We start from the raw sequence: 19,818 nt of genomic DNA, 5'->3' as shown, positions 1-19,818 counted from the left end.
GTTTTTCTGCAATATTTATCACTGTAATGCTTTCTAACATTTGACTGTTCATACATCTAGACTATCTCCAGATGCTGCTGTAGTCGCTCCACCTTCAGCCTAAATCTACCCACCCCTACCACACTGTCATGCACGTATTCTACCCCATACTCTGCGCTAGTATTTACATACCTGCATAGTGGCTAATTGCCACCATTGACTTAGTTTTATGTTCCATTACTCTACCTACTCTTGTAATAGTAACTGAAAGAATGTGCTGTTCTCAGGCTTGGTTCAAGTTAGCTCGTTCAGAATAACAGACTTGTAGAAGACGGCTTAGCGAAAGAATGTGTTTATTCAGACACTAGCCACGGTCAGCTCCATACAGCACGAGCGTGCACAAGGGGAGGAATGTCTGAAGGAAATCCATGCAGTACCACCAGATGAAGAGTGGCCCGTTGTTTGTTGAGATCATGTTTTTCAATGCGACATAACCAAGCAGTTCATCATTGACGCATCATCGGCCACATGTGAATCTGCTGACCTCGCTTCAAACTGCTCAGAGAAGATGGAGGCTTCTCTTTAGCCCAACCCCCACTTAGTAAGAATCTAACAGCAAGGACTCAACAATGATGGAAGCTCTCAAAAAATGTACTTTAGTTTGATAAACAATGGGTGGTGAGGACTTTTAGGGCTCTGGGTGAAAACCTTGCATGGCATCAGTGGGCATCAGTGGCCATCATTGGGCATTAGTGGGCATGGAGGTATTGTATCTTCCTTTTCTCAAGACTGCAGCCCAATGAATGTATTTCTCCTAGTATAACCTGTCTGCTGTTTGGCAATTTAAATTCTATACTGTAGGTTCTATACCTTTTTCAAGTTGTCAAGAAAATGTAGACTACTAACATGATAAATAAATCATGAAACATTTCAAGCCGTCCTACCTGAGATGATGTTTACGTCTATTGACACAATACATAAATATGGGATGACAAAACTGATGATAATATCCATTCATCTCATGGCAAACTAGCTGTGCACAGTGAGGACGTCCAAAACCGAAGTGGTCAAAACTCACCTACATTGATAGCCCATCCTCTATCCATGGCCAGCTTTCCTGCCTGAAATGAAGAATAAAGAATGCTTTAAAGAATGGCATTACGTGTCATCAGGGTACCATTAAACCATTTAACAGCGTTTATATTATTAATATTATTAATAATAATAATAATAAGAAGAAGAAGAAGAAGAAGAAGAAGAAGAAGAAGAAGAAGAAGAAGAAGAAGAAGAAGAAGAAGAAGAAGAAGAAGAAGAAGAAGAAGAAGAAGAAGAAGAAGAAGAAATATATTATTAATAATAATAATTATTATTATTATAATAAGACATATTTTGCATTGGCGTTGGCTATGTGATGTAACTTTTTGCATACATTATTCTGTATCTGATTTCTGCATGATTTCCTTTTGATTTCATGATTTCTGTATTCTGCATTCTGCAGATTCTCAGCGGAGCCTACATGTTCACACAGAACATAATTCAGCATTGTGCATCTGAGCTCCAACCATACACTTTCATACAACTAGTTTAACTCCCTCTGGTCCAAGGGGTAGGAATCATTTCTCATCTTATAATTCTCTTCTGTGATAGAATCCAATTTAGGAATCAATATGTGACTTAAAGAGGAGAACACTTGGAGGTATTTGGCTTCGGCGGAGAACTGTGCTTTTTTTTGTACTGGTTTTGATGCCAAGGTCATTAATAAAGATTGGATTAAACACATAGACATAAACATAGACACACACAGACGCATACACACACACACACACACACACACACACACACACACACACACACACACACACACACAGTGTATACATGAAGACACACTTCTCCAAAACAGCGCCGCAAACCACAAACTGAATGCAAATTAGGAAACTGCACCGAGATACTGTCCAAAAACTGAAGAGAAGCAAAAAAGGACCAGATCATCCAGGTAAAGACAAACTGGTGTGTTTAAAGTTTGAAGTCCTTAGAGAAGACCTTGGCAAGAGTAAATTTCACAACGAGTGGGTTAAATAGGGGAATGAATCAGTCCAACGGGTGAGAGAAATTATGTCCATCAGTAAACTGGTAATGCTGGGTGTTGAATGGGAGATGCGGGAGTGGGAGGAAGCTAGGCTGATACAACACCAACACTATTCTCAGTCACACACAGGTTGTCTCCAATGAATAATTCAACTTTGCTGCAGAACCATCCTCACCAGACAAGATTAAAAAAACACCAGCACAAGTGTGTGTGTGATTGTGTGTGTCTGTGTGCGTGCATGTGTGTGCGCACGTGTGTGTCTGAGCACGTGTGTGTGTGTGTGTGTGTGTGCGAGTGTGCACGCACCTGTTTGTGTGTGTCACGATGATCACAGGTGGGTCGTTTTTTGTCTCCCAGCGCCCTCCTCTGTGCCTCTCCACATACCACTTCAGGCCTGTCATAATGAGCTTCAGAGCCACTTCATCTAGTCACGGCACGGCCAGACCCATCTCCGTCCCTCCCCCCAGCACCCAATCCCCCCCAGCACCCAATAATGCCTCCCCCCATCGAGACCGCTACGTGTCTCTGCATAAGATCCATGGAATCAGGATGCTGTCCGTCATCACCGACTTAAGGAACAAGTGGCCGGCTGGTGTGGCCACAGTAATGGACTCACTGGTTTAGTACTGCATTTGTGTGTGTGTTTGTGTGTGTGTGTGTGTTTCAGGTTTTTGCTTATCTGCTCATCTGCTTGTGTACTACAGGTGTTTGCTTGTGTGTTACAGGTGTTTGCTTGTTTAGTTGTGAACTACAGGTGTTTGCTTGTGTTACAGATGTTTGCTTGTGTGCCTATGTTACGGGTGTGTGCTTGTTTTGTTGTGTACTACAGGTGTTTACTTATCTCGTTTTGTGATACAGGTGTTTGCTTGTATGTGTGAGTATTACAGGTGTTTGCTTGTGTGTGTGTGTGTGTGTGTGTTACAGGTGTTGACTTATAAAATAATCAGGCCACCAAGTCCAGTCTGTTCACAACTTTTGCTAAATCCCTTGAAACATCTATCTTTCAAAGGGGCCAACATGAAGGACCTTTCAAATGACAGCAGGAGGCAATATTTAAGCCTACAGTGACAGCTCCGAGACAAATGCATTTCCTGCTGTGAATGCAACTGCAATAGGACAATCTGGACAGCTGAGAACAAGCAAGGGGATATTGTGCTGTTTGCTTGGGAGAAAACCCATAATTTCCGTGACCATCAGCCCCCCCCCTCCCCCCCCCCCACCACCACACCTCTCTTCAAAAGTGCTCAAAGCCAGGCAACAAAACAGATATATGCCACTGTGTGTGTGCGTGCCAATTGTATTCGCCAATTGTATGTGTGTCCGAGTGCAAACGCACATGAATACTTCTACCTCTCTTCTGTATGTTCCTGAGAAAGCCAATTTCCTTGGCTGACAGCAGAGTAATAACACACATTAGCACGTATGCACAGCCTCACTGATTGAGGTGCTTTGTCCAGGAGAAGGATAAGGACGCTCTGAAGAGACACAACCCAGCTCGTCATTCACTTTTTGTCTGGGAAGAAATCAATGCTTTATCACCATCAAAGCAAAAGCGACAAACACATCTAAGCATAAACTGTGTGTGTGTGTGTGTGTGTGTGTCAGGGGTAGTCTTATAAATAATGGAACCTATCTCAGCAACCATAGCATGTGCTCATATAGTTGGCTCCTCTAACTGCATGGATGCGGAAGAGGTTCAGCTGTTGAAGTTCAGCACGTGATAATTAAGTCTCACATTCCTACCTGACTTATGGTGCTTCAGTTTATTCCCTCAGATGGATGGAGACACCTCCCCGTGGTCTCATAATGACCTGTCAGGGTAACCTTGACACAGACTGTCATAGCCCTGACCCCCCCAACATCCACACACATACACACTTCAACTCCACTAGATTGGACTGCCATCGCTTCTGATAGCACTCAAACAAATTATAGGTGGTGTGTGTGTGTGTGTGTGTGTCTCTCTCTCTCTCTTTCTATTAACAAACTCGATCCTGCCAAATGTGACACACTTTACTGAACTGTTTTCAGTGACTGATTTTAATTTCATCTGTTTCTGAAAAATGTGTGTGAAAATAGTAGACAGAGTCTCGTTGGATATAGGGATACAGGGATAGAGACAGAGAGCAGACTAACCAGCTATCAGAAATAATACATGAGTGAAATAAAATTCCCTCATTTATTCGCCTTTTTCTGCTCTTTCTACTTGTTATTTGAAGTGAATCGAATAAAAAAGTTGTTGATCATGATGGTTTGTTCGCTAGGAAGTGTACACGTTCATTGCAAAGGTATGAGACGGGCTGTGACCTCTGCCATACCAGCATTACATGCAAAATAGTGCACAGGAAAAGATGTGGTCAATGCATATGGAACTATGGGGTGCCTTAAAAACCTTATTGAGGATAAGAGCTTTGCATCCTTTACACCCTAACTTGCCATCAACGAGGGAGACAATTAATTCGTAAAAGATCTTCTCAATAAAGAAATGTGAGTATTTTTCAGATTTTTGGGATGAGTATTATAGTTGATGTTCCCTAAACTGTAGGTATCTGGCCAACAAGAGGTACAAGATAAACTCTGACCTTCCGAAGCGGGAAAAAAAAATTGTTAAAACTGTTTGGCAAATCTGAATCGAACACCCTACTGGCACTGATAAATTGTTGGGTCTCATTTTCACGTTGATTATTGGAGGCTTCTGTTCTCATCTCTGGCTAAGCTGTTCGAACATTGCCACTGCTGCCTTGCATTTCTATCTTCCTATCCATTTACTTCATTTAAGACCACCTTACTTCATTTCGCCCCTTCTCTGGAGACAATCTTCAAAGGGGCCACAGACATATGTCTGTGCCTTTTTTTTAATAACTGATTTAAGCTCTTTTGTCGCCCGAAGGCTTGTTGTTTGGATAAATAACAGCCATGCTCGTCAGAATAACTGAGTCGACACAGAATGTCTGTTAAGACCATGCTGAGACAATGTCACCCTAAGTTAATTAATATTACCACAAGCATCATAAAACTGTTTATTCAAAACTAGCTTGAAGTGAGGAAACACTGTCCTCTGACTACCTCTTCACTGCTCTCTCCACCCACTCAAGGCGCCTGAAGGAGAGTACGTGTATCGGCATAAGATACACTCTATTGTGACAGGAAGTCACGGCCAGAGATTTGTAAGCACTGCTCACTGAACTCTAACAAAGGTTGATTCGATTTGAGTTCTTTTGTGTGGTGGCACAAGTCACATACTGTTCAAATGGCCTCAAAGTCTTGCAAAAGCAATGGTGAAAAACACTGGGGATAGATTTAGAGGCATCTGGGTAGATTGACACTAACAATCAGCAATCAGCTGTGCAGCTGTGGACACATTGGCTCACAGATGTGTGTAGACCATGGTGAAAAAAACCTGCTGGAATTTGCAAGGCAAACAGAAGGACGGAGTGAGACTGTAAATACATCAACCAACAAAGACAGTGTTTATAACAACCCCCCCCCCCCCCCCCCTTGTCTCAGTCCAAATCACTAAGCCATGTTTAAGTGGAAGCAAGAGGATGGTTTTCATTCCCTTCGTGTTTGAATTAGGGCCACAATTTCAGCATCTAACTTGTTTAAGAGAGAATGCATGTTGGTAGTGCAGGAAGCTTACAGAGGTCACAAGGACCTATGCTTCTGAGTCTACGGTGAATCCCCCCCCCCTTCTCCCTCTTTTCTGACATTTAGGATTTATACCGGATCTCTAAAACTTGGTTGGAATGCTCGCTAGCAAGACGCCATGTGTTGAAGACTGTAGGGGTAGGTTCTGAGGGTGATTCTTCCGGGGATTTTGCCAGGATGTTGGCCCACGTCATGTCCAGTGTCCTGGCAGGGGTAAAAGCCCAAAGATATCCCACACAGAAGTGTGAAAAAACCCTCAAATGTCCCCACGGTCTGTAGTTCTCTGAATCTCTCTCACACAGCCTCTCTCCCTTTGTGCTGTGCTTCACATTCAAACTCTCAGCCACTTCCTCTATCTCTCTCCCTCTTTTTCCCTCATCCTGGCATTGTGTCTGTCTTTCTTTCTTACTTTCTTTCTTTGTCTTTGACAAAGTCCCTCTTTATCAATCATCCTGGCATTCCACCTTTCTGTCTTTCTGCCAAAGCCACTATACCTTTTTTCTTGAACCCCTCTGCTCTTGTGATGTCTAAAGCTGTGTAGGACACTGATAGTGCAAAGACACCCAGTACACACCAATCCCGAGATTTTCTCCCAAAGCCACACACAGGCTTATGCTCTGTACCTCAGCGGCAAACTAATGAGTTGCATCAATACAAAAAACACACAAACACACCAAGCAACAAGAGCATCACGCCCATTCAGTACTCCGCTAATACACTGAATGCTAATGAGAAAAATATAATGCAGCATGTTTTTCTTTTTTCTTTTCTTGTTTGTTTCTCCATTACTCCCACACGGAAAATCATAAAGTCATAAGAGTATGCTTTCATAATTTCATTGGAGGCACTTTGTGATTTGTTTCCACCTGAATAAGCCTTAGGTGCCTCTCTATCACAGCTGTTCAAAGTTTTTAAGGAGGCCAAATTATTATACCTTCTGCCAGAGAGGACCCTCAGCAAAGGCTCAGAAAAAAAACTCTGCCTTGCCTAAAATACTTGTTTGAGAATAAAACATTAAATCAGATCCCAAGAAGACTTGCTGGATTATTTCAGGATATTCACTGCAGTCACAGAGAGAATGGAGCTGGAAGCGCATCAGATGAATGTGCCAGTATCAATTCAATATTTTATCAGTGAAAACACAAAGGAAACACGCTCTACTCCTTGTTTGTAGTAGTCTTGAGAGGGTGCTGGATTGTAAAAGCTACGCCAAAAAACCAAACCGAACAACACTTATACAACACTCATTAATCATTTTTCTTTCTTGCATTAAAAAAAGTCTTGGCCTACCTGCAAATGCAAGTACTGATCTTACTGACTTGCCGTATCTCATTACTTAACTTAACTTACCTTAACTTAAAGCAGCAATACGGAGTTCTGTTCTAAAACAAGTAAGCTAACTACCTAAAAGGCATGCAAAAACCTTGCAAACACCACCGACAGCCCAGCTGACACTGATAGAAACTTGCCAACACACTAACTGACTCCATATTTGCAGGGTGTTCCAGCCCGGTACACAAAACTACATAGGGCATATCCTGGATGGCTAGTGGGAAGAAACAGGTTTTTATCTGTCCTTCAGGTGACCATATGCTATCAAAATGAATTTGAGGATGGTACCAAAACTAGTTGCCTATAAAAACCATACCTCAAAAAGTGGCAAATTGTTGCATAGTGTTACTTTAACCTCATTTCGCAAAACTAGGTTGGTTTGAGTGTTGGCAGCATTGCAGCAAAGGGCTGGATCTTAGTGATAGAAAGACTGGGCAATGAGGGGGTCGGTGAAACATCCCCGGGCCAGCAGGCCTTTAATATGGTACACAGAGCAGGCCACGGAGTGGACACGGCCAGCGGGCCTTTAATATGGTACACAGAGCAGGCCAAGGAGTGGACCAGGCCAGCAGAGCAATCCTCATCACCTCACTGAATATGCTATATTTTAGAATAATAGCCTGGAGCTGCAAATGCAAATAAACATAGAGGCACACACACACACACAAACATTCACCCATACACACACACACACGGCCACACACACGCACGCACACACACATTTGACAATTTGGTTGCAAGGCCAATAATGTTGTTTTTTTTAACTGCTATTGTGACAATTCTGCCTGGTAATTCTTGATACAAGAACCACACCTACCATGATGGTGCCCCCTGTTTGAGTGCGCAGAGGTCGGAGGACTTTACGCTGGACCAGGAAGTTGGGTAGAAACAAGACAGGTGGAATCTCTGTAATTGTGGCTACCACCAAAGACCACTGCAAATAACAACAAGCACACACAAGTAAACATCCATCCATGTATTTTTACTTTTCCAACCCCAACGGTCTTCCAATTATCCATCAGCATGAAACACTATACCCGAAGAAAAAATGTATTACATACAAACATAAACAGTGAATGAAAGCATATAGCACTAAAATGAGGAATCACTATACAGTGCATGATAAATCATACAACAAAAAGGAAGTAAAAGTAATGGATGCTTTGTTCTTTGCAGCATTCCTGACACAGGCGGTCACTAAATGAAAATGTAAACTGGTGGCAAAATGTCAAAGGAGAATAAAGAACATTCTAGGAGTTCTTCATACTTATCTATAAATTAGATTCTTCTAATTTCGAGAAAAAAAAACAGATCAATAAAACTAAAAGCAAAGAGTTGATTCAGGCACAGTGAAACCGATACCTCTCTTGAGCTCTCCAAGACATGGGTCTGCATGCAGGAAAGGGGAGAGAATAAAACCACAGATGCATTTCAAAGTGTGAGAACCACCCCTACGCCCCCCCAAGCGACACAGAGAAGGAGAACGAGAAGGAGCAAGGATCTACCGGCAGGAGCTGTCTACACCACAGTGCAATGAGCCGTGTGTTATTTCTATGCAACACCATGGGATGAGGACACAGATGGGCAACACTTTACAGTCCACAGCCTTTGTAACAGTGTAACTGTACCATTGCATAGAGTGTAATAGTGTAATCATCATACACAATGCACAGTGTCACAAAGGCTGTCTAATATAAAGTATGCTTAAATATGCAATGATTTAGCTTGCAACAATGATGGCAGCCACAGATGCTATGAGTATGTACGTTAAACAAAACTGACTTCCAATTCATTATTTAGTCCTCACTTTGCCTGATGGTAAAACAAATTCAGCAGGGGATAATCCATGCATGCACGAGGGACTTGGCTGTGCAGCCATGTGCAAGAAATGCTCTAGGCGGGATGATTCTCTCACAAACAATCTGGTGCATTTTATTGTTCCTCTTATGCTTGTCTGATAGAAATGCACAACAATAAAATGCAGAAAGCATTGCACAGGCATTACTTTGAAAACAACCTGTATGCCAGAGATTGGTATCACCAGTTGTTAAGTTTTTATTAAAGAGACCAGGTACAATGCAAAAAAGACCTTGACATCATTTCTTTGTTCTCCTCAAGTAATCAATCAACTAGTTCCCTACCTCTAAATGAGCTCTTGTTAATAAAATACTTCCCAATCATATATTCCCATATACAACCCCTAACAAGAAATACATCTCTTTTTTTGTGAAGGTAACGTTTTGCCATCAGTGTGATGAGTAACAGATGCAACACAAAGTCAGCTAGACTAGGTGGAGTGCGATGTGATGCTCAGAAGAAGACTACTTTTTTTAAGGCACTGCACTTTAAGGCACTGTACTTTAAGGCACTGTGGTAGCCATGGGCCAGCTTCAGGTACCTTCAGTTTGCTCAGGTAGCGCTTGGTGTGAACAACAAGCAGGTCCTCTTCCGTGGCCTCTCTGGCAGCCACTATGTTGTCGTCTGTGATAAACTGGTCCTCTGCATGAGAGTAACAGGAGTGGGGGAAAACAAATGTAAATGCTCTATGAAAGAAACGTGAGTGTCTTATCTGACACATAGGCAGAGGAGTCTAAAGGACATTAGCATTCACATGAGCACCAGAAAACTCTTCAAAATTCATTGCAACAACTTCATGTCTTTCATGTAAAAAATTAGGTTATGGCTGTTAGCACAGGATGGTTTACCAACAAATAAACATAAGAGAAATACAAAATAAAAGTAAAAGAGTGTGAAAGAAAGAGAGTGAAAGAGAGTGCTGATAAGTGTTACGTGAAGTCTTGCCAGAGTTCCACAGTTCTTGACCTTGAGTTCAAAGCCGAGGTTCCCGCAGGGGGGTTCACCTCTCCTAATTATCTCCACTCTGCCACTCTGCATTCACTCACCACACACACACACACACACACACACACACACACACACACACACACACACACACACACACACACACACACACACACACACACACACACACCATCAGTCTATGAGCCAGAGACCCACATCTCCCAATCCCTTCACCTACTCTTTTCAGAAGCCACTGCCCTGGTTTGATTCCATTTTCCTTTTCCCACATTACCCATATATTACATTATGCAGTTACTACATTATGCTAAGTCCCTTTGTGGCAACGGTGTGTGTGTGTGTGTGTGTGTGTGTGTGTGTGTGTGTGTGTGTGTGTGTGTGTGTGTGTGTGTGTGTGTGTGTGTGTGTGTGTGTGTGTGTGTGTCTGTGTGTGTCTGTGTGTGTCTGTGTCTGTGTCTGTGTGTGGGGGGGGTTAAAAGAGAGAGAGTGAGAGAGAGTGTGTGTGTTTGTGTGTGTGTGTGAGTGTGTGTGTGTGTGTGTGTGTGTGTGTGTGTGTGTGTGTGTGTGTGTGTGTGTGTGTGTGTGTGTTGTTACCAGTCATACCTTTCAAGAAGTGAATGACCTTTCCCCATTTGCCCGCATCAAAGGGATGTAGCTTCTCCAGACCCATGAAGGTGATGTTATATTCAGGAGAATAAACGATGGGCAGGCATGTTGGGGGGACCTCGATGTAGAGCTCTGTATGGTGGCCACTTCAGGAGATACATTACGAACACAGAACAAGTAATCTGCTGAATACCTTAAACTGAAACATCAATATATCACTACTTGCCTTTATTTGTGACTTTTTGACTATTTACTAATGTCTCTATCTGATAGAGTAATTGGCAACATAGGCAATTATCATATCTTCATCATATAATATCTGTATTTACAAAGACTGCAGCATGACATTTGTCTTTTTTGCTCATTCATACTAGGACGTGGTTTTGGGCATGCCAGAAGAAAATGCTTGATGTGTGTACATACCCCCTTTTCACTTTCTCGTCTTCTTTCTCAGACATTCTTCACTGCAGTTCAATTTTCATCTATAATACAAATGAAAACGGACCATTGCCTCACAGTAGGACCTTCATATTGCAATTGAAAGTTTTCAGTAGTTAGGCTATAGGCTATATATATGTATGAAGAAAATAAACTTCTCATTAAGTATATACAACACTCCTATCACAGCTACAGGCTTATATGGCAACTTCATTCTGAGTTCTGAAAACTACGTTAATAAAATCCGTTTACATGTTTACCTCTGTGACTTTCCTGAATGCTTGCTTTATTCCTCGGCTAAACTGTTCGATTTGCTGAATGGGCGTGGGTAAAGAGAACTTCACTACCCATGGACAGTCGGAAGAAGTACGCATGCGCTGTAGAAATTGAGGCGACGCAACAACCCATATCTACAATGTGCCTGCAACACGCGTGATCTGAAGTGTTTATTCGAAACATTTCAGGATATGCGTATTCGTTTGTTATTATTAGAATAACGACGATAATAATGCCCTCTGAAATGTGATCTGTAGGCTTGAATATGCCAGTGTATCGTTAATGTCGAAATTACTTGACTCACCTGTCAGCCATATTTATCTCCCCCCTTATTTCTAAGGAGTCTAGTTGTTTATTTTGCTCGGTTGTGAAGCCGCCCTCTTAACAGTAAAACATGCTGTTGGACGCATAACTGCATGTGACTGTATGTTTGCGTTAAGCGGTAGTATTTGTGGAGAAGATATATCAGATAGATGTCGTCCTCTTCGGACCAAGTGGGTTTCGCTATAAACGCAAGCACATCCCTCTGCTACGTCATAGGCTATCGCTACGCACTGCCAGTAGCTAAAATCCAGATGAATTAAAGCGAAAGAAAAATTACACTATTCTCAGGCAGTCGATTAGCCTACTTCTAAATGTTTTTCTATACCGGGCAGCGGCACATTTATTCGTCAAATATTCAGTAACATTTCGATAGTGTATGTAGGCTAAACTAGCCATTGTTTTAACATTATTGTTGACCTTTACTCTTTTGATGCATCTGGCCCCTGGGCATACATCATCAGCCCCAATGTGGATCTCACCTGGGAAGAGGTGTAAAACTTTTCTTGCAGCATGGTCGTCATGTCCGTACTTGGGCATTACCACTAAACTCCGATTTGAATGATAAATGAAAGTAATAGGACTTCAAATATGCATCGGAGATCCTGAAATTAGCGTTGACATTTTGACTGAAGCACAGGAAGACTATGATAAACACATGTGAAAGGTGCAATGATATGTTCACACACATAGGCTATTTGACATTTTGTTAGCGGATTATTTTTAGAATTTTATAATATTCTTTTTATCGCTATTACACGTTTCGTTAATTTTAAATTACCTACAAAGCTCGAAGTAAATAACATGTATGAAAATAACATCAAACAGAATGACTGTGTTGCTAATTGTTTTGTGTGATTGGTCTCCCATTACCCTTTTCGGTGTCCTGAAACGTGTTTCAGATCAAGGCTCACATAGCAAACGACTAATACCAAAAAAAAGTTAGTGCACACATGAATATGTCATCATTTGGTTTAACCAATTTTCCTGTTAAATTGAGGGCTTAGATGAAGGTCATCAATATTTAAAACTACACGTTACACCATAGAGGCACACATCAGGATTTGCCTGGGATTACGGTGGAAAGTGGCGTAACGAGCATTCCATCTAAATGGCTTTGCTTTGTAACCCCTCCTCCAACCAGCTGTCTCCAGAGGAACGTCTGGGTCTAAAAATAGCAATCTGTGATGCACTTGCGTAATGATGATGTAGCCATGGTTTCTTTTGTGAGGTAAGAGAGAACTTGCCTTTTCATTGGCCAGCTGGGTCTGTCTCAGCATATCCTCAAATTCACAGTCGTCATTTGACTTCCATGGAGATTAGGGAATAATACACACACACACACACACACACACACACACACACACACACACACACACACACACACACACACACTGTGGAGAATATATTCTATTTTTCGGAGGAACAGAACAGCCATGGTGTATGTTTCACCTATTATTATCAGCCAGCCCAGATTCTTCAAAGGTTACATTATTTTAAAGCCCCTGCACTGCAACCGTGTCATGTTATGCTTTTGTGCGCTATCCCCACGCTGAGGATCCCTGGCTCGGGTTCTTTGAAGTCAGAGCAGCCTATGGCATGGCCTTAGCTTTTCTCACCCGTAATGGAATAATTTTGCATACATTCATTCTCTCCGCTGTCAATTTTCATTTGGATGTTCTGGAGACTATTTTTTCCTACACTTTTTCTCTACAACACTCCCCCCCCTCCCCCAGAATTACAGATTCTGTCTCTGTCCCTAGATGAACCTTTTAATCAGACCAGGTTTCGTCTGCAGCCTTTGATGGAATCTGAAGTCTCTGATTTGGTAATAAACTCTCTATGTATTTATTTATTATCCTTTTAGGTTGCACCATGCACCCTATTTACATTACTCTGCGTGTCTCGCAGACAATTTCTGGCGCATTTTAGATCCTCAAGGGTGCTGATGGATGGCTGCATGGAAGACAGCTGAAGTGTTTAGAAAGTGAAGGCCTGCGCCCGCTTCCCTTTCATGAGCCTAAGTCTGTTTTGTTGAGTCATGCCGATATTACCATATTCTCTCTCCCTCCATAATTTCTGTGTTCACCTACGGCGCGAATGGGTCCTTGAAACACGTTGACTGTGCAGTATTCACAGATTATGTGCAGTTATCCGCTGCAGCGTTCATGCATTAAGCATAAACTCTGCAGCAAAGATGGATGTCAAACAGGCATTTTTAGTTGCAGTGATATGTATTTCCAGATCCAGCTGTAGTTTCAAGTTGTGCAACTTTATTCCACAATAAAGTCCCTCAACGCCAATACAACATGCAGCTCAGTCAGTACATTTTGTGGTTTTTTTTTGACAATGTGAAACACAAAATCTTGCATTGTTTTTGGTCGCAAGTAATATTCAAGGCTGACAGCAACAGTCAGAGGAGAAGACACATCAGCAACGAAGTTGTGTGACAACTAACACAAACAAAATAGTGTGTATTAAACAGGAAGGAACACAGTGACAAGACAATGACGTCTCAGGGTAAATTTAGAATACTGCTGCTTATTTAAAGCCAGCTTGAAATGGTTTTACATGTGGGCCAGTTATTTAAACCTGCAGATTTGTTCGGCAGTGCTTTTTTTATACCCTTTGAATTTTCCTGTGTCTATTTAAAAAAAAATGTCTGTCACAATACAATAATAGTCAGTGTGAGTTTTTGCTTTGTTTAGTTTTTTTGATCAGAAATGTAATGGAGGTTTGTCGTTTTACTGTTCTCACTTCACCACAGTGTGGTGTTTCATTCCACTAATGAAGAAATCAAATACATAATAGATTTGCATAAAAAGAATAGCAAATATGCGTCACATAAACAGTGTACCTTATCTGATGATTGTGTGCCTAAATCTAAACTTCTTTATTTGCCTCAACACACAGTAGATGCATGGTCAAATATACCTTGGCTACTTGTTTTACATAGACTTGTAGTGGCGTTAAAGATGACGGGTATTCTCACACTGTCACCACAGATGACTAATGTTCTCCATCTCTGAATATTGTTTCAGAGTCAAGAAGTGATTGCATGCTGAGGCCTGACAATATGAAGTAAAATATAGTATAATATAGTATATCAGTCAAAGGGTAAAATTGGGAATGTTTGAGGATTTGCATGCTTCAGCTTCTCTCTGCTGATTGGATATCCATCTCAGTCTGACAGAGATAGGTGGACAACTGAGTGTGATATGCTCAGACTCATACAAATGATGCGTCCAATCATATTTCAGCAGAGGTGAATGTCAAAGAACCCACAATAAAATGACAGATGTGCTTTTGTCTGGTTGCATTGTAGGAAAAAGAAAAGCCTTAGTGAGGAGAGGACAGGGACTTGGCTTGGTACTCTACATGACAGGAAAATATCTTGGATGTGTCTCCCCAGACTATACATTTCTCATGTTTCAGACAGCACGGCTTGTAGTGGCAGATGCTTCACCTGGACACAGGGGGAAACTGGCTGATCGGTTACCATAACAACCGTCAAAGCTGGTGGGGTTATGGGATTGGGGGATGGAGGGTTGGGGCAGGGCTGCTATACGTGATTGCGCACTGTAAACACAGTTCATACTTCAAAGACGGGAGTGCTGTGTACAGTATGACTGGAGGACTATACGTATCCGTCAGGGGGAAGATGAACGCTATCCTCTGAGGAAAATAAAGACAGAAACTATGAACACTACTGTCAGAGTGGTAGGAGTTTAGAGAGATGCTGCCTTGCACTGAATACACTAAACAGCTGCCGTCTTTCTGCCACTGGGGCCCAGATCAGATTATTTTTCATCTTCTCTCCTTTTACCATTAAACTAGGGAGGGGGGTTTGCAATAGCAGTTCAGTTCCATATTTTATTCAGACATTCTATCTATGCATTTAGGTCATTCTTCCCATTTCTGAAAATGGAACACAGCGCTGCGCGTGTTCTACTAACACCAGGAAGGTTTAGGAAAATGACTGGAATGGTATTAGAAAAGCTTTACCAATACTTCAAAGATATTTCAAAGACTGTCAGAATGGCACAAAGTGGCTGTATGCCACTGGATAGCCATGTTGTCACGGCAGGGTTGTGTGAGCGTCGTTGAGATATGCATTCGTATCGCGTGTGACAAAGCTGACTCTGTACTGTGAAGTTTCAGAGTAACATCAGGAAGCCTTTTATTGCAGACCATATGGGTGCAGAACTGGCCTCTGGCTGTTTTTTTGGGCGTGAGAATGTTTGCGTGTTAGCGAGTGAGCGAGTTAGTTCAGACAGAACAGAAGTTGGGTGCATGGTACTAGCACCATCAGCTCGTAGAGACGGGCGCGACCCATCTGCCAGGCCGGGAGCAGAAGGTAGCAATTACTCTATGCAAATGCAATTGAAAATATTTATTCAAAAATAATGCGTGATGATAATTTTCGGCTCCAAATAATCCCCCGATTCTCATTGGAGATTCCCTCTCTGCCACTGAAGCAAATGATGACGTTTGACTCGAGGTGGGGAGGGAAAAACATGCTTATAACAACCAGTGGTGTAACAAGGGGAGTTGGGAATTTTTATTCAGGCAGTCACTTATGAGGTTTCCTCTCTCTGAACTTGAATTTGATTACTGCAGTTGAGCCGAGCAGTCCAAAAGGGGAAAAAAGGAGTGTCCTCATGCTGTATATGATACCATCACACTTGCAGTTGACAGGAAAAGGTGATAGAAGGGAATAAACCATAATATCATCATAGTCCACATGCCCTCGCCAAAGGTCAAAGTGCAAACTGATGTTACTGGCCACCTTTGCTTGATTTGTCTCTAAGATCTTGGCACAGATCACAGCGGTCCTTAAAACTCTTCTTTCCAAAAGGTCAGTCACCTTATCATTTCACCCACTCACTTCTAGTGAGCCCCACTAACTTATCACACTCTCTCTCACACACACACCACACACAAATACATACACTCTCTCTCTCCCCCTCTCTCAAACACACCACACACACACACGCACATACACACTCTCTCCCTCTCCCTCTCTCACACACCACACACACACACCCACATACACTGTCTCTCTCTCTCCCCCTCTCGCTCTCACACACACACACACACAGACTCTCTCTCTCTCTCACACACACACACACACACACCACACACACATACATTTCACTCTCTTTTTTTCTCCTCAATCACACATCTATGCACACCTCACACACATACTCTCTCTCTCTCTCCATCTCTCTCTGTTTTGACAAGCATCACATCACCACATCAGAGTCGGGGTGATAGATTGGAACCTCGCGTACAAAAAGAGCACATTAGAGGTGGTTGGACACCTGGAATTCAAATGACAAATTGCTTTTAGAGGATTTATGGACAGTCATTTAGTTCTCCGCCCGCTCTTGGCATTTCTGGAGTGCTTTGGAGTTCCGGTGGCCTTACACTAACAGCCCCCCGGAGGATAATTAGCTGACTGTTTACGGTAACTGTATTGGCCAGTGTGCGCACGGACGCCAACCCACGCAATCAGACGCAGAAGACCATCGATGAACAGACAAGTAATTACCTACTGTCAGCGGCCTGGATGGATGCTCATTATTTGGGAATGGGTCATTTGATGGCAGTCATGAGGTCGAAGCCATTCCCAAGCTGATGAGCCCTATCAGCTATGTGACAGTGCAGTCATTGTTTAATAATAGAATGATTCTTGTGGTCAAGGCGATTTACATTTTGGATAGAAATAGGAGATAGGAAATAGGATATGATCTTTATTCTTTATATGTGAAGTGATCTGTTATATTTGCTACTTTTGGTATTCTTTTGTCAGGGTTGTGAAAACAAATCCTGCAACAGAAATTGGTCTAAGCAATGGCTGACACTGTGCAAAGAGATTCTCTCGAAATCCTGATCTTGAGTTTTGAGATGCACTAATGGAAGGATCATGGGATATCACCTAGAATGCCTCCACCATTTGCCATCAAATCCCTCAGCTGGTGACTGCGATGGCTACTTGAGTCTAGAATAAACATGCAGCGAGGAGCTGATATTGCTTAGAGATCTGAATCCAGATGATTGACAGCTAGCCTCTCTTCTCACTGTGAGATTAATGTCATTCTACTCTTTTACATTTCCTGTCCCACGGTGATGCAGTCTGGCCAATGAGAGTTTTATGTGCACAGAAAGACAGCTTTGGTGGTGTCAGTATGGTGTCATTGTAGGGACAGAGTGGTGCAGAAACTGTTGGACGGACGCCAGGACTTGTCCCTGTAAGCTTTTGTTGACTCCCCTTTGTCTCTCTCCGTCTCGTGGGTGCCAAGCTCGGAACCACGCGGCCCGGGGTGGGAGAACAATTAAATGCACGCGCCACCCCTGTGAAACAATGCCCCCCTTGCCACATCTGCCAAAGGCATTTTTTAGGTATCAAACTGCTACAAGATTTTCAAGGGTTTAATTTTTTACTCACCTTTTTGCCTCTCTACAGATAGCAGCATAGTGAGGAGAATTTATGATGCAGAGTCCATCCCTATATCGATCTCCAGACGGCTTGCTGCAGGCTAACAGAAGAGTCCTTTACTTTATGATAATTTGGCCAATAATGGTTCAGATGATATAAACCAGTGGTGTTAGCTACTACTCTGTCATGCAGACAAATTCAGTTATCAACATGGTTGTTGTTATGCATTTTATCCTGACATACAGTGACTCAGATATAAGCAGGCCTTACTCTGTATGTTTCGCACGTGTTATATCTCCATATTTTTATATTCAAATAAGATAAAAAGACTGAGATATGTTCTGCTGCACTACTACATGATGCATACAGGGACTGAAATATTGAAAGGACTAACCAGAACATATTGTTTTTCCTGTCACCATTAGATCTCTGTATGTCTGTGGGTGAGTTCATCTGTTTGAACACGTTCATTTTTACGAGAACGATGAACTGAACGCAACTTAATTAGAAATAATGAATTTGAACGGTGAACACGTTAATATTATCTGGGTCCGTTGCAACTGATGTCTAGCTAAACATTCCGGAATGTTTTCCATCTACTGATGAAAGACGCTGTCTAAATCGAGTGCTTGCAACCTGTCATTGCTCAGTACCTCAGTACCTTCTGTAAAAAGGCCATAGTTATAATTTGTTAAGTTGCCAAGACAGAGCATGTTTTGGTAAATGACCATATTAGGTAATTGCGTTGGTCATTTGATAGTGTTTTGATTTCTCTTCACGGCTTATTTAAATGGAGTGGCAGTTAACTTCAAGAATATTTTTACATAATTGAACGTTGCACGTTTGTGCTATTGTCCAAATACGAGTGTTACAGGGTTTACCTTTGCTAACTTTTGAGCGGTCTTTCATTTAGTGTAGCCTACATGCTCTTGTATATCTTAGATTAAGCCAGTCGCATATTTAAGCAATAAGGTTCGAGAGGCAGTACGGTATCGTCAATAATGTACTTGTTCGAGGGAGTTGTTAGGCCCAACGCGCAAAACCTCGAACGGCAAACCCTCGAACAAACCCTCGAACAAGTACATTATTGACAATACCGTACTGACTCGAGTACCTTATTGCTTTTATAACACGGTTGCCAGCGACTTTATAAATATTAAGTACAATTAAAGTAAACAGTAAGCTGCCTTTCAGCACAAAAAAAGTTGTAGACAACAAACGTTGTGTATCGCATTTCAGTAGCCAAGAGTAAATAGTCCCCCTTTGTGTGGCTGTTGCTATGCAACAGACAAATAGCATTGGAAACTTCACGTCTGTTAGACCTAGCACAAAAGCTACGTGTGTTTCAATGGGTTTTTGGTCTAAGCTCTAAAAGTCACCTACAAATAATATTCGAGACTTTCAGTAAAGACTTTCAATACTCTGCAACATTTGCGTAGCACAGAAACAACTAACCGAGTCAATTTAGACATATAAAAAGTCGTATAGATAGCTTAATTCACATGAAACATTCCCCACTACATTAGCCACAACACGCCGCCATCTTGGATAGATATTTCCTTTTGAGTGCGCACTGATATGGAACGCTCAGGTATATGAAAACAGGTTGTACAGTTACTATACCGTTGAATATAGCACACCCCGGAACTAACTCTCAGAATGGTGGATTCCATCTACCCGTGTAATAATTCCATCTACCCGTGTTATAACATTGCTTAAGTGGTTGCATTCTTACCGTTAGTTCCCTGTATAATTAATTATTTAAATGGTACAACAGGGCTGTGTATCTGATAAAGTTTCCGACAGTAAAAATCGTACCTTTCTGTGCAAACTATGTCCTTCTGGAAAATTAGCAATAATTAAAAAAAAT

The 19,818-nt window shown here is 42.0% G+C and overlaps 1 protein-coding gene across 1 annotated transcript in view; it reads right to left on the bottom strand.

The window, feature by feature from the left end:
- hdac11 (histone deacetylase 11) overlaps positions 1-11,644 on the bottom strand; it is a 33,185-nt gene extending 21,541 nt beyond the window's left edge. The window contains exons 1-6 of the mRNA XM_080846346.1: positions 11,490-11,644; positions 10,895-10,953; positions 10,469-10,617; positions 9,444-9,544; positions 7,863-7,979; positions 1,058-1,100 (exon numbers count right to left, since the gene is read on the bottom strand). Of these exons, the coding sequence (XP_080702472.1) occupies positions 1,058-1,100; positions 7,863-7,979; positions 9,444-9,544; positions 10,469-10,617; positions 10,895-10,929 (445 nt within the window). The 5' untranslated portion in view covers positions 10,930-10,953; positions 11,490-11,644. The remainder of the gene's footprint in view (positions 1-1,057; positions 1,101-7,862; positions 7,980-9,443; positions 9,545-10,468; positions 10,618-10,894; positions 10,954-11,489) is intronic.
- Between the last annotated feature and the right edge of the window lie 8,174 nt (positions 11,645-19,818).

This window comes from Sprattus sprattus, assembly GCF_963457725.1.
Source record: "Sprattus sprattus genome assembly, chromosome: 10".
Classification (NCBI taxonomy): Eukaryota; Metazoa; Chordata; class Actinopteri; order Clupeiformes; family Clupeidae; genus Sprattus; species Sprattus sprattus.
This window is presented reverse-complemented; position numbering and strand designations above follow the sequence as displayed.